The sequence below is a fragment of the Panicum virgatum genome, chromosome 8K, assembly GCF_016808335.1.
Source record: "Panicum virgatum strain AP13 chromosome 8K, P.virgatum_v5, whole genome shotgun sequence".
Classification (NCBI taxonomy): domain Eukaryota; kingdom Viridiplantae; phylum Streptophyta; class Magnoliopsida; order Poales; family Poaceae; genus Panicum; species Panicum virgatum.
This window is the reverse complement of record NC_053143.1, coordinates 13,531,863-13,547,520: the sequence shown is the minus strand read 5'-3', so window position 1 is coordinate 13,547,520 and position 15,658 is coordinate 13,531,863. Positions and strand designations below refer to the sequence as shown.

The following is a 15,658-nucleotide window of genomic DNA, read 5'->3' as shown; positions in this document are numbered from 1 at the left end:
TCTCAAGAACTAAGCCTAAACAAGCACTAAGCACTCTCACAAGTGTGCTTAAGCCTATATGATGTACAATGAAGGTCTATGGTGGTTGGAGGTGTTCTTCAAGTGTTGTAAGCTTCAGCAACTCTAGCACTCTCCAGCAACCTCAAATGACCTGGCCTTGGGGGTATATATAACCCACACACCCCAAAAGAGCCGTTGGGAAAGGCTGACAAAAATTCTTATCGTCGGTTAAACCGACGCTTTAGTTTTGTCAACACCGGATCAACCGGTGAGTGTATTTTCCCTTCTTCTAGCCGTTACTGTCTTCCAACGGCTACTTAATCAATCAACCGACGCTCTTGAAATCACCGTCGGTTTAACCGGTGAGTGGAAGCTCAGAAACCCCCGAAAAATGGAGTCTCTGGACAACTGCACCGACGCTCAATTTTGAACATCGTCGGTTTAACCGGTGCTAATCCCTAGCCTCAGCCTCTGGGTCCATTGCACCGATGCCTTCATTTTTCCCGTCGTCGGTTCAACCGGAGCACTCTGCTGACTTGTTCTCCACTGAGCCCATTGCACCGGTGAGTACAATTTTCTTATCGTCGGTTGAACCGGTGATAGTAAATTATCTCTGTTTTGATCTTTCTGACTTGGATTTCTTCACGGTCTCTTCGATTCTTGTTCTTTGGACCGAAGAGGTTTTAGGGAACCACCGTAGGGGCGGCCCTTCGGGCCTAGCTACGCCTATTTTCTCTTTGTCATCACTTGAACCTAAAAGCCTGAGAATGGTCATCTTAACAATCATATTAGTCCAAGTGTTGTGTTGTCTATATCAATCACCAAAATATTATATTGAAATATGGCATGAGAGGCCATTTTCGCTACAATAGTCACATGTTATAAATGATTGTTTTATATCAAAGAATTGACCTAGAGTTAATGAGAATAAAAAGGATTTCAAGCAGGTTTATGTGGTTAAAAAGTATGGACGCAACAATATAAGATCAGATCTGAATTTAATTAGTGAAAAGCCGATTGATGTGTTGAAAACTTTGGCTATTGACAGCAAAGGAAGGGGAAATTAGCTGTTGACCCTCCAAGTGCTAGATCTGAACAAAGTAAGTTGAAAGAGCCAAAAAACAAGACGGTAGTGCCACGGTCCAAAATTAAAGCCATGGTGACCTCACCGTGCTCTCCCTGCGCCGGTCCTTCTTGCCGTCGCCGCTGCTCGTCATGTGTAGCCCTCGTATGACCCTGCGTCGTGTCGGTGAGCGCCCCCGCTCCGCCAGGGTGCGTAGCCCGCGGGTCTGCCTTACCCCGCCGCCGGTCAGAAAGGCGCCCAGTGCCGCCGGCGCAAGGGGGCAGGATGGCAAGGGAATGGGCGGGCGGAGGAGCTCTGTGGCCGCGGAGGAGCTCCGCGGCGGTGAGGTGGAAGGGCCTAAGGTGCGGGCATGGGGACCGGGGGAGGGTCGATGGCGAGTCAAGTACGCTTGGCATTTTTGATGAGGGAAGGAGTGGGAATGACGAGCCGAATAGCTAAGCGAGCGGGATGCAGAGGTTGTTGGATCGTGTGTTTTTAGCTGTTTAGTTATATTTGCAGATTCAATTGGTTTCCAGAGCTAGTTGGAGCTGCTCTAGTGAGATGAGTCCGTCCCTCATGCTTCTACTAGCTATGTGTTTGTCACGGATAATTTGTTGTGAATCAATCCCATTTATCTATTTCTCAAACTAATAGGAAAATAAGGACCGGCAAATAATATATCACCCTCTTCTTTGAACCCAAAACACACTAATGGATGATGACGAGCTGAACAAACTTGCTCAACGGCCACAACGAACGAACTTACTCAACATCTTTTTCGATGAGAGAACTGCACGTAGCGCGGTTGGCAAAGGGGCTAGGTGTGCGCCCGCGCTCGCTCGCTTTCGAGCTTTGGCGCCCGTGGGTGCTCGCCGGAGTTTTTTCCCATTAGCACCAGGATCAGCTCTTGTAGGCTAGGGAACACACATGTGTGCATTCAGTGATACTGTAGCACGCCCGCTCGCTTTGGAGCTTCGGCTCATGTGGGTGTTCGCTGCGGTTTTTCCCTATTAGCACTAAGATCAGTTCTTGTAGGCTATGGAACACACGTGTGCGCGTTCAGTGGTACTACACATTTCCCGCGCACTGGAGGCTTCGTGCCTCCCAATCTCTCGCTGGTGTCTATGAGGACATGCACACGTGTGTGTGTGCGTGTGGTGTGTGTATGTGGTGGGTGGGTGGGGGGGGGGGGGGGGGGCGCTACCCGGGTTCACGCGAGTGATCCTGAGTCAGGATGACAACGGGGCAGGGCAGGGCCGGGGAACAATCCCTGTCCCCGACCCGATCCCCGATTCACCATCCCCGCCCTGACCCCGAAAGCACTTTCGGGGCGAAATTGCCCCCCGGCCCCGTTCCCCGCGGATCCCCGATACCCGATGGGGCCCGCGGGGAGGAGGCACGGCTGAATGGCGCGGGCGGCGTGCCGGCGCCGGTGTCCAGCGAGACAGGCGGGCGGGCGGGCGGCATGCCGGTGCTGGTGTCCTATGGATGCGGCGGTGGTGGATGGGGATGTCGGGGAGGAAGTTGAGAAGCGGCGGCAACAGTAGTTGAGGAGGTTGGGGAGGAAAGCGAGGAGCGACGGCGGCGACGGATATGGATGCGGCGGTGAATGGGAAGGCGGCTGATGGGGTGGTCGGAGAGGAAGACAAGGAGCGACAGCGACGGCGGATGGGGAGGCCGTGCTGAATGGAGAGAAGCGGCGGCAGCGTCATCTACTCAGGAGAAGAGGAGAGTGATTAGGGTTTCACATATCTTAATGGGCTAGATTGTTGGGCTATACATGGGCTGACTCCTTAATTTTTTTTCATTTTTCGGGTCCCCATGGATCCCCACAGGACTAAATCCAAACCCGAACCCGCCCCGTTCTCCCCGTGGGGAGAAATCCCTCCCCGCCCCCGCTGTTAACGGGGCGGGTCCCCGCGGGATCCGCTCCCACAGGCCCCATTGCCATCCTAAATCCTGAGTGGATCGGTTACATAAGCCTATGGTGGGCTGTTTCATTCTTAGATAGACCGAAAGTTGGATTGATGTCTGACCCAGGCCAGTGAGACTGTTTATTGACAAAGAATATTTTAAAAGAAGAGATAACGCATGGATGTATCTTATCTCTATTGTAACTACTCGGATAGCAGTAGACCTAGTTGATGTACGAGGAAACTACTCGACCCCGTTGTAGTAGGACTCTAGTAGTACTCGGCTAGGACTTTTCATGTAACCCTGTCCCCCAGAGTATATAATGGAGGGCAGGGACCCCTCCAAAACAACGATACACATCGAACAACACCGAAGGTAATACAAACAACCACACAGGACGTAGGCAATACAAACAAACACATCGAACAACACTGAAGGCAACACCGAACCTGTCTAAATCTTTGTGTTCCTTGCACCATCGCGTTCTGATCTCGGCGAGTCCCTACCTACAATCAATTTTCTCAGGGTATACCTCGGAGAGCTTGGCGGTAAAACACCGACAGTTGAGTCAGGCTAGCCCAATATATCAGTTCACGGTAAATGCCAAAAAAATTGGAATATTTTTTTATTGATGGAATGACAACAAAAGAAATTGTTCTAGTACAAAAAAAAGGGCGCTGCTGGGGCCACACGGGACCCCAGCCAACCTATCACACTAGCCTAAATTTTATGTTTTGGCCCTAAGCTAGCCCAACAAATCGGCCCACAAGTGTAATCCAGCCAAATTTGTTTCAGAACAAATTTTTTTTGCTCCGGAATAATTTTTAATTGTTCAAACAATACAAAAAATTTATTCGGGAACAAAAAAAATTTGTTCCAGAATAAAAAAAATTATTAGGCATTGTGCGATGGTTTGACTGCCAGTCGACCGAGCGACTACTAATATTTGGGAAAAAAGGGGGCTGCTGGGGTTCACCTGTGTGACCCCATGCAGACTTGTCGCACTAAACCTCCCCCACTCCAGATTTTATGTTTTCGGTCTAAACTAGCCCAATAAATTGGCTCATAATCAAATTTGTTCCAATAATTTTTTTGTTCCGGAATAATTTTTTAATTGTTCTAGTAATATAAAAAATTGTTCGGGAATAAAATAAAGTTTGTTTCAAAAAAAAAATAGTTATTGAGCCTTGTGTGATGGTTTGACTGCCAGTTGTCTGAGCAACTCTTAATATTTGCGAAAAAAACTTGTTCCATTATGTGTGATGGTTTAACTGTCAGTCACACGCGTGACTCCTGATATTTGCCGTAGTGACGGGGCGATGTTGTCAACCTGTCACACTAGTCCTCTCCACCTCAGATTTTACGTTTTGGGTCTAAACTAGTCCAACAAATCGACCTACACATGTAATTTAGTCAAATCAGTTGTAGAATAGTTTTTTTCAGAACAATTTTTTAATTGTTCCAGTAATATAAAAAATTGTTCGGGAATAAAAATAATTTATTCTAGAATAAATTGTAGCTATCGGCCTTGTGCAATAATTTGATTGTCAGTCACACGTGTGACTCCTAATATTTTTGGTGTCACGACGTCCTTGTACCCTCTTAAAAAAACGTCGTTTTTTTTTGAAAAAAAATGTCGTTCTCGATGAAACTAGTAGCGAGCGATATTAGGGAGATTCTAAAAGTAGCTGTGTTCGTGGCCCAGCCCATTAGCAACTGCAGCCCATGGTATGATCCAACACACCAAGATGCAGAGCAAGAGTGCGTGACATTTTCGAACCTCAGGATCCCCAAATCTGCTTTCGAGGAAGAAGAATCCAGAAATCACTAACGCCGAGGCCCGACTGGATCTGCCGCCGTTCAGGGTGCTCCCCGTCGTCGGAGGCAATGGCGAGTCCCAACTCCGACATTCCCATCATGGTCAGCGATCGTTCCCTCCCCCCCCCCCCCCCCCCCCCCCCCCACCTTCCCGCAAGGTAGCTCCTCTTGCCTCCGTCTTCACTTAGAAGTTAGATTTAAAAGATTCGTCTTGTTCTCAAAATTTGGGGTTCTTGCGCCGGCGTGGCGTGGGGCGGCGAGTCGACGAGTATGATGAGGAATAGGGGGCAGTGGGTACCCAGCGAGCCAAGGCACGCTGCCGTCTTGGAGGGTGGGCAGCGCGGTGTCGGGTTCGTCCTCTAGCTCGAGCTAAGGCGATTGGCAAGTTGGGAATATCCACTCCTGCAGATGGGTAGCAAAGGGTAATACGTAGGGTATGCAAAGGATTTGGTAGGAAAATAGCATGGATTTATGGAAAGCATCTTCCATATGGCAGTATCGCTCTAGCGTGGTTTAATATGATTGTTTCAGTCAAAGAAAAGGTGTTGTATTGTTTCATTATGAATTGCAGAAGGCACATTTTGGACTACCATGGACTACCATTCCAATTTCTTTTGATTAAGTTGTCTTTAGTTAAGGTAATCCCTCTTCCAAGATACCAAGGAAGTTTTAATTTCCATAGCCAATTTCCTAGGATCAGGATAGGTACAATCATTAATTGTTTGTACATAGACTAGACTGAGAATTGTCCATCACTTTATAGGACCCATATGAAAACATCTTGTTCCTGACAAAGTTGAACTTTAAGTAAAGGAGTTATCATGTGTTGCCAGGCAATTACTTTATCCCCAATAATTGGCCTACGGAAAGAAATTAAGTGGTATTGATCTCATGACTTCAGTCACTGTGTCTTGTTTCCTTCTTAGCAATATTAAGTGAAAACCTGCCATGTCCTCTCTCGGATTTCCCATGTAAGTATCTAGGAGGGCCCCTTTCACCTCTTAAGTTGACAAAGAATCAGATTCAGCCATTGATTGACAAAATTGCTGATCGCCTGCCAAGTTGGAAGGCTGAACTGCTCACTAAGGCTGGAAGAAAAATCCTGGTACAATCGGTACTCACCTCCATGACAATCTATTTGCTTATGGCTTTAAACCTTCCTCCATGGGCTTTGAAGGCAATTGATAAGTGTAGAAGAGGGCACTGTCTCATTGCTTGGCCCAAAGTGACAAGGTCTATTGAACTCGGTGGCCTTGGCATTTCAAATCTGCAGCAACTCAGTTGGGCTCTCAATTTGCGCTGGCTCTGGTTACAAAAAACGGAACCCAATAAGGTTTGGAATTTCTTCCCCATCCAGGCTCCAAAGCAGGTTAGGGCTTTCTTCTCTGTGGCCATTGTTTCTGAGGTAGGAAATGGGATAAATACTTGTTTTTGGTCGGATAGATGGCTGCATGGGCAAAAGTTGGACCAGCTGGTGCCTCACCTGTTTGCTGCGATAGCCCCGAGAGCTCGGAAAAGATCGGTTTTTGACGCCTTAACAGATGCAAGATGGATCACTGACATAAAAGGAGCACTCACACTAGAAGTCCTAGCAGAATACCTTGAGTTATGGGAGGTCCTCTCTAATTTTTCCTTGCAAACAAAAGTGGAAGATGTGCATGTGTGGCAATTTTCTGCTACTGGTCAGTACACTACTAAATCAGCTTATGAGGCTCTGTCCATTGGAGCTACTGGATTTGGCCCTTGGAAACAGATTTGGAAGAGTTGGGCACCAGGCAAGTGCAAATTCTTTCTATGGACGGCTGCCCTTAACAGAATTTGAACAGCCGATTGCCTGGCCAGAAAAGGTCTCCCCCACCCGGCAGCCTGTCCTCTTTGCGATCAGGTTGAAGAAACTGCTGACCACCTGCTAGTGGCATGTGTTTTCTCCTGACAGGTTTGGTTCAGAGTATTGCAAATGTTCAACCTGCAAACCTTGGCCCCACAGAACAATCTATCCTTCTTCGAGTGGTGGATGGATGTCGATACTAAAGTTGATGGTCTAGTTAAAAAAGGATTGGACTCCATATTTATTTTCGGAGCATGGACCATTTGGAAGCACCGCAACCCGTCTTCAATGGGATTACACCCAATATCTCTTGTGTTATTTTGTGTATCAAGGAAGAACTGCATCAGTGGTCTTTTGCCGGGGCTCGAGGAGTGTCACACCTCCTCGCCCTTGGATCTCATGTGGCATAAGTTCTAGTTCTTAGCCCTGATTCTACAACCATCCTTTTACTGAAACGACCCCCATTTAAAGAATTCATTCTTGACTTCCATAAACCAGACCAGAAACGAGAATCTCCTGGTTTGCCTTGTACTTGCGTCAATGATTTACAACCCAAATATTTGTTTTGAAGTAATTGTTGCCAAACCCCATCCTCATTAAGTAGCCTATAAAGCCATTTGCTGAGAAGACATATATTCTTGACTGCAAGACTGGTTTGTCTTATGTTGGATATATACTAAAAACCGTATGGGTGCACATACTATTTTCGTATATGCAGAGATTGCTGCTATTTATATTGTATAATGTGATGCATATGATATATTCATCCCCAGTTTCTGCACGTTGACATTGTTGTTCGAGTTTCCAAGTCTACTCATTTCAGCCCTTGTCATTCGCAGGCTGAACAAGATTCTGATGGCTCGGCCCAAAGCACTGCAGATATGACTGCTTTTGTAAGTATTTTTCAGCTTTATGTTGCTATTTTTGTCTTAGGGTTGTCTTCATTGTAGATCTGGACCATCTTTCCTTTTGTTCGCTAATTGTTTTGTTTCCCTCCACTGTATTCAGGTGCAAAATCTTCTGATGCAGATGGTGAGTTCCTAGTTTTCTCTGGTGCCGGCCGTGGGCATATGATCAATTTTTTTTATTGTACTGAATCCAAATTCTTGTGCAGCAAACCAGGTTCCAAGCTATGTCGGAGAACATCATTACAAAGAATATCCTTTTAAATCAGTTCCCTTTTGCAATTTTGTTCTTTTGGTATATTCAACTTATTAACACAGAAAGAAGATTGGCATCCTAACTATTTTAGATTCTGATAATTTAAAACTGCCAATAGCATTTATTATATTATTCGTATGGAAAACAAAATGAGCACCGAACTGCAATTCCTGCTATATGTATTATTTGAATATCTGAAAAGGAGACTGATTTGATACTGAAGTTAGGAGTTTTTATTGAAGTTTTAGTGCTGGAATGGTGATTTGTGGGTAAATTTAATATACTTCTAATCATTAGTTAGACGATAACCATTTCATCAACATCTTGAGTACTCTGTTTCGCCTTAAAAGCTTGAAGAGTCAGGAAATAGAGGTGAACAGGTGGAGCCAGGAAATAGAGGTCCATTTGGTTGTACCATCTTTATTTTCAGTCATCAATACTTGCATGATTTCTCTGCCTCTAAAAAGTTCAACTTATTGATATTGTCAATGGGGATATTGTCTGCACATCTTTCTATCAACTCAATAGCCCCTCCATTTTTTAAAGTCATATATTTAAAAGCGGAGGGAGTAATTGCATTCCTTAACAGATGCTCACTAGATGAGATGGGTATGAGAATAGATGAATTGGAGCAGAGCATCAATGACCTCAAGGCTGAGATGGGCAGCGACGGGATGACAACACCGTCTAAGACAAAAGATGAAGGTTCAAAACCTGCAGACAGTTCTGCATGAACGCAGGACAGCAGAAGCAGCTGATAGCATCATGATTCGTATCATACACCAGTGCTGTATTGGTATCTTAGGCATTCGTGACTAACAAATACCTGTTATGAGGTCTCATATGAGAGAACGTTGTTACTGATGTGATACTTCTGATGCTTTGTCGGTTTGCTATGATTTTTCTGTAAACTGTATCCATCTTCGTTCTGTGTGGACTTATTGGTGCTTATGTACAAAGCATGTACATGCATGCCATGCCAGCTACTAGAACGCTAGTATCTGGTGTTTGTGACAAGTATCTGGTGAGGTTCCTGCTTTTCCCCCCATCTGTGTGACATCAGATATGTTTAATTGTGTAATTTTTCTCCACTAATAAATGTGTAATTTTTGTACCTCAAAGAACATTGAAGTACTAAAACTTCAATTTCACAGGTATGTTTTACGCCACTTCCTTTCCTTTTGCAATAGTTTTAGAAAGAACTGCGATAATCCAAAGTTAATTATCCGCACTTTTCATCTTTGCTAGCAGTTTAGTTCAATTCGAAGTTTTGCATTTAAACGTGATCCAGTGCGTATGAGTATTTCGCCTAGCAGCTCAGCAAAACACTATGAGTAGAGTCTGCAAACACAAAGCTTCACTATGAATGCAACAACACTCCTCTAGTAGGTAAAGCAGACGGGATCGATCACACAAATGCAGCTGGAAACCTTTGAGCTAGTAGGGTTCTATCTTGCGTTTGAGGCTTTGAGCAGCTGTGTGTACCCGTTCCGCCCAAGGCGCCTACATTACGATCTACGTCACACATGATTCTAGTATTATGTACTCTTCCGTTCTAAATTGTAGGTTTGACTTTTTTGACCCCAAGTTTAACCAGTCATTTTATTTAAAAATTTATATAAAATATCACTTATTTTGTTGTGGATTGCTTTATCAATACAAGGTCTTTAAAAATAATTTAAATTTGGTAATGTTTGCACAAATTTTTTGAATAAAACGAGTAGTTAAATTTAGGATTAAAAAAGTCAAATGAGCTACAATTTAGAACGAAGATAGTATATCTCTTCTCTTCTCTACGTAACCGAATCTGCTCCATAGGCTCTTGCGTCTCATTTGGCCACGTCGTTGGCCGTTCTCCTTCCGTTGGATGTTGATCAGATCGTTCACAGTCATAGGTAAATTAGCTAGCGTTTCTAGACACTTCGCCCCCGACTCCTGAGCGCGCGCCGCCGCTGCTGTTATCGGCCTACTCCCTCGCCGGCGCACGAGGAGCTCTCCCCATCCTCTTCACAATCACAAGGGCCATGGCTGGCCCCAACCTCGTCTCCCTTTCATCAGTCTCTCCAGCGAGCACCAGCAGCTTTTTTACCCAGCTAGCTGACGCTCCTCCCCTCTCATCCACAAGTACCTTCCATTCCTCGAGCAGTTGCCGGTCGATATATATATTCTTCTCCCAGCTGCAAGTTCCGTTGGCCTCCACACTTGGCTGGCGAAGGAGCCGTGGTGTCTGCGCCAGTGCAGCTCGCTCAAGGCTTGCACATCAAAGAAGGAGAGCCGCACCAACCTAACGCCGCAAATTGCGCCCCTTGAGGCCTCTTCACCACATAGCACGAGAGGTAGTGCCCCTACAGCTGGAGTGGTGGTCAACATGTACAACGCCCAACAACTGCTCGAGGAAATGCCCCAAAGGCTCATAAGGTAAAGGTGCTCACTGAAAGTTGGTGTTTGGAGTTGTCGGCTAGTAGGACCTGTGAAACATAAAAATAGGACTTCGATTCAATGGGGGATCACATAAGTTTGTTGTGAATATTATGTTTCACTTTGGCCCATCTTTTCTATCTAAAACTACATATATAATTTCCGGATTATCCCTAATGCTTCATATTTTCCTTAGATATGGTCGTTTGCAAGCACAGCTACTGTAAAATTCTTTTATATGTACAAAGCTGTTGGCTATTACTGCATGTTCAGTCCTCGTGTTAACTTTTGCTCTCAAGTTCAGTTGTTGCATAGGTATACCCATATCTTGCCAAATTTAATTTATGCTATCAAATGAATTTAATAGATTCAAACATAATCAGTCCCTGTTTGGACGTTGAACTTTTGGATCAAAGATAGAATCAGTCAAACTTGGATTTTGTATCAAATTTATTGTGTTTTTATGAAGTCAAATCTTGACTATAATCAGTCAATTAATTGTGGTACAATTGACTGGACATATTTTCATGATTATGGAAATTCGTTTTGTTATGATAATTTATTGTATATCATCATTTATGTCATATGAATCTAACAAGTAATCCTTTTGAGATGAAAGTTAAGATATGTGATGTTCAGGTAGGGGTGGTAATGGGCTATGGCCCTAGTGGTCTCTTCACAGTCTAACAAGGCCCTTAAATTTTTTAACTCAAAATTGTATAAGATTAGAGTCCAACTCTTTTAGAGTCTGGCCCTTAGATTTTCTAGCCCAAAATCTTGGGCCCTTTACCACCCCTATGTTCAGGCGGAGAATCATCTTATATTAGACCCGAACAAATCTTATATTGTACTCTTTTCCTATATGAGTTTTAATTCAATTTCTCATAGAGATTTTTAATGAGACAATATCAACACAAGGACATATGTCTATCTCTGATTTTCCCCAGGGGGTTTTTAAGGAGATATCAGAGATATATTAATCTTTCCTATTTTTCCCATAGGGTTTTAGGAGAAAGAGATTTACAATCTCATTTATGTAAAAAATGAGATAGTAATTTTGTATATGCTATATTAGTTTCTCCTCATTCTTCCTATCAGGTTTAAGGAGTTTTTCATGGCATACACTACGTAAAAACCTCAAATAGGTAACACCGCATTGGTAACGGACGTATATAGTCCGTTTCCAAAAATATTAAAGGTAACGGACGTCATTAACGTCCGTTACTAATGAGTCTAGGTCCGTTACCTATAAGACTTCCAGATCGCAACCCAGCCTTATTGGTAACGGGCGTTAATTAACGTCTGTTACCTTTAATATTTGTGGTAACGGGCCTGAAACGTCCGTTACCCATCACTGTTCTCGGACCCGAATTTTGATTTCAATCCCGTTAAATTGAGTCTCGCGTCCGCCCACACATGGCGGCGGCGCCGTCCTCCTCCGCATCCTCGTCACTCCTCCCGCTCCCTCCCATGGCGGCGGCACCAGCCCTCCGCCCCGTCCTCCTCCCTCCTCCCCCATGGCAGCGACGGCTGGCCCTCCATCCCATCCTCCCTCCTCCTCCCAAGGCGGCGGCGCCCGGCCCTCCGTCCCATCCTCCCTCCTCCTCCCAAGGCGGCGGCGCCCGGCCCTCCACCCCACCTCCTCCCTCATCCTGCCCCCTCCCATTGCGGCGGTGCTGGCGGAGGCCTCCGCGGCTGGATCCGCGCAGGGCATGGTGGATCTGCGGCGGCCGGCCCTCCGCCCCCTGCTCCTCCTGCCCCCTCCCATTGCGGCGGCGCTGGCGGAGGCCTGCGCGGCGGCTATGGCGGCCGGATCCGCGCAGGGCATGACGGATGTAACTGTGTATGGATGTAATAAACGAATATAAGAAATTTTGATTTCTTTTTTTTTGTTTTTTTAATTCCACATAGGTAACAGGCATTACCATAATGCCCGTTACCTATAACTGTTGTTGGTAACAGGCGTATATATGCACGTTACCGATATTCTGTTATCGGTAACAGAGTATTGATGCCCGTTACTGATATTCTGTTATCGGTAACGGGCGTAACTTATGCCTGTTACCAATATTCTGTTATAGGTAACGGGCATTGGCTCAATTCCCGTTACCAATGACTGTTATTGGTAACAGGTACCCGTTACCGATGATGGGTAAACCCGTTACTGATGATGGGTCATTAGTAACCCGATAACAATAATGGGTGCTATGCCCGTTACCAAAAGGCCAACCGTGCCCGTTACAAATTTGTGGTTTTCACGTAGTGATATCAATAGACAATATGGTTTCTCCTCAATTTTTCCTACATGTTTTTGGAGGAGTTTTTCCCATTATTTTTTGATATTCTCAAGAACAAAGAACAAGGATTACATGAAGTATACCTGAAGCCAATTGATCAAGGGGGAGTGTTAGAAATAATTAGTGTGTGTGGTCAATTAGCATAAGCACATGATTAACATGTGGCTTAATCAGTTAATCCTACCATTAGCAACTGCTAATGACAGGGCGCATCTGTATGACGATGGCCCGTTCGAAAGGGGCCTGTTCCTTCCGAACAGGCGTGTCTGTTCCTTTAGTATAAATTAGGTGATTCCCCACATGTTGCTGCAGAATTTGAGAGAATTTTTTGATAAACTATGACCAAAACATATAAAAAATTAGACAAAACACAATAGAGAGCATGTAGTATTATATCGATTAAGATTTGTTGAAATATATGAAATGGAGGATTTTTTAATAACAAAAACATGTCACTAATTGACCTCTCGAATCCTCTCTCCGAAAGTTGGTGAAACGCGTTCTCTATTTTGGACGTTTTTATTATCCACGTCGCAGAAGCAAAAGAGAATATTTTTTTACACCTTTTGTTCAACTTACATGTTAGTTGAGAGCATCATCATTTCTAAGATGAACTCAGATATGTTGCTGGTATGGTAATCCACCTGCAAATTAGCATGATTTTTGTTTCTTCCAGAAATTTATGGTAGGGCAGAAAGATAAGAAATTTTTTTGTGGGACAAAGATTAGCAAAGTCAAAGCAAAGTAAATCTTGCACTGAGGAAAAAAAGCATACCCCTAGCAACATGGACCTCATCTTTCAGCTTGCATAGGCCAGCGGCGTGGTGCCCAAGATCCTCCGCCAGTTCCTGGCAAATGGTCACATCACGCTCGCCACCTACAACGCGGTGTCCGATAGCGGAAGCTACACATGCACCACGATATAGAGATGGAGTCGACGCTGAAGCTCCGTGGGGGCCCCAGCATAGGCAAATGTATATGTATATATGTGCAAGCTCAGGGAGCTGTACAGTCAGCCTCTTTAACCTTGATCATATGGTGGAGACTCTAAGAGACTTAGTGCTCAGTGGTAGTGGCCAACAAAGTGCCCTTTAACGCAGTGGACAGCAAAGTGCCCCTTAATGCTCAGTGGTAGTGCCCAACAATGTTCCCCTGATGCATGACCGAGTAAATGTTTTATATTCATCTATTAATTATGCATTGTATGGACAGTAGAGATTATGCTAGTGGCTGAGATCCAATGGACAATACTAATTTAGATGACGTGGCTTAACGTGGTTGCATAGAAATCAAATTAAATGACTCTTAGTGGGGACTAACTTTATAGGTTTTATAGATATGTAATCACTGTTCATACATCATCAATCAAGAGAATCAGTTCATCCATTACTGTTTACACTTTTCTTCCAACAGTGTGCTTTGAAACTTTTATTGCCCCACCCGAGCAACAGGGACCGCGACAGGTACGGGCACGCACATGCTCTTTCCCCTGTGTGTTTTCTAATAATAAATACTGTACTAGTCCACTATTTCTATACAAAAATTTATGCTCTATCCCGAAGTTTGTTTGGACTTGGAAAAAGAAATCGTCTTCATCCGATCCGCAGCCACCTGTAAATCGTTCCCGCAGCGGCAGCCAGACGTAGGGCACGTCCAGTGCGCAAGCCGTGCATGCGTGGATCCTTCCTCCTACCTGGCTACCTCCACGACCGATCTCCACTACTACAAAAATAAGCCTTTATTCCTGGCCATTTGTCCCGGCAGCCTTTGGGCCCGGGACAATAGGTGTCTTTTGTCCCGGATCCAACGGCTAGCCGGGCCAGCGGGGGGGACGGGGGCCTTTTGTCCCGGTTGGAGACACCAATGAGGACAAAATGTGAGCCTTTTGTCCCGGTTGGTGCCTCCAACCGGGACAAAAGGACTTGCGCCCCTTATCCCCTTCCCTCTCCCCCCGCCCGAGCCATTCAGCTCACTTGTTTTCTTGCTGTTCTTGGCTCGGGATAGAGGAGTTCTTACTCATTTCTTCACCACATTTGTGAAGATCTTTGATTCCCCGTCCATCCATCTGCTCTAAAGGTTTGGGGCTTGTTTTTCTCTTCTTCCTTGGCTTGTATAGCTCATTTCATACTTTAGAAATAGAGAAAATGTGTAGCTAGCTCATTTCTTGGACATTTAGCTAGCTAGATTGCATATGTAGGTGTAATTTTCTTTTAGATTTAGATGAGTATATGGATAGTAGAAATTTTTAGAATGAGTGTAGATATTTCATGTGATGTACTTGTATATATGACCATATTGTGGATAGTTGATTTTTTTATTCATGAATGAGTTAATGAAATGAGTATATTATATAATTTTTTGTATTATGAATGGATTATTTTGACACTCTAGTGATGTATTTAATCAGGCTCACATTGAAACCATCTAGAAGCTAAAAAAATCTTTTTTTCGAAACTAGTATACGTCGTTAATCTCCATCCAACGGTGATGGCACTACCTTTCAGGGATACACGATGCGCTATAAGGACGTCGCAAATCGGTTGGTCGCATCACCAGCACTTCCGATTGATAAGAAGACAGCATTTGACGCAGTCAGCATGCCCGTTGTTGTACTGAGAGCATATCAACGAGCATGCTGCTTGTGCCAAGTGCTGTGCCTATTAATCGTAAATGTTGGTGCTGCGACTAGCCGATTGGTGACATCCTTGTACCGCACCGTGTCCCCCCGAAAGGCAGTGTCATCACCGCAGGGTTGAGGTTACTGACATATACATTTTTAGAAATAAAGGTTTATTTTTCTTCTAGAGGGTTTCTGGATATTGAAAAGAGTGTACTCCTGGAACTGAAGGGTGTCAAAGTAATTAGAAGTTATAGAGATTTCTTTCAATTAATTAGAGATTTCTTGAGGATTAATGATACATTTCGTCTTTTTTATATAATTTCATTGTTATTTGCAAGAGTTATTAATCTGATCATTGTAATTGTAATAGTAAATAATTTTTGCATTTAATGGTAAGAATTTATAATTATGTGGAAAATAAAGGTATTTTTCAGTAAAATATGGCTTCAGCAGCTGGAGAGAGTGGCGCCGGTGGGGGTGATCGTTGTCCTTCTGGAGAGAAGGGCACAACTCGAGTAGGTCGTCGGTCCAAAAAACCT

General features: G+C 44.4%; 1 protein-coding gene across 1 annotated transcript; it reads left to right on the top strand.

Annotated features, from left to right (window-relative positions):
• Window positions 1–4,725: 4,725 nt before the first annotated feature.
• On the top strand, window positions 4,726–8,832 carry LOC120643992 (heat shock factor-binding protein-like). Its single transcript, XM_039920515.1, has 5 exons — window positions 4,726–4,897; window positions 7,463–7,516; window positions 7,632–7,655; window positions 7,738–7,780; window positions 8,382–8,832. Exons 1-5 carry the CDS (start codon window positions 4,865–4,867, stop codon window positions 8,516–8,518), a joined length of 291 nt encoding a protein of 96 aa, XP_039776449.1. The 5' UTR covers window positions 4,726–4,864; the 3' UTR covers window positions 8,519–8,832.
• Window positions 8,833–15,658: the final 6,826 nt, after the last annotated feature.

Coding starts and splice junctions, on each gene's coding strand:
- LOC120643992 (XM_039920515.1), top strand. CDS start 4,865: ATGGCGAGTCCCAACTCCGACATTCCCATCATG. Junction 7,517..7,631: donor CTGCAGATATGACTGCTTTT/GTAAGTATTTTT, acceptor CACTGTATTCAG/GTGCAAAATCTTCTGATGCA. Junction 7,656..7,737: donor AAAATCTTCTGATGCAGATG/GTGAGTTCCTAG, acceptor ATTCTTGTGCAG/CAAACCAGGTTCCAAGCTAT.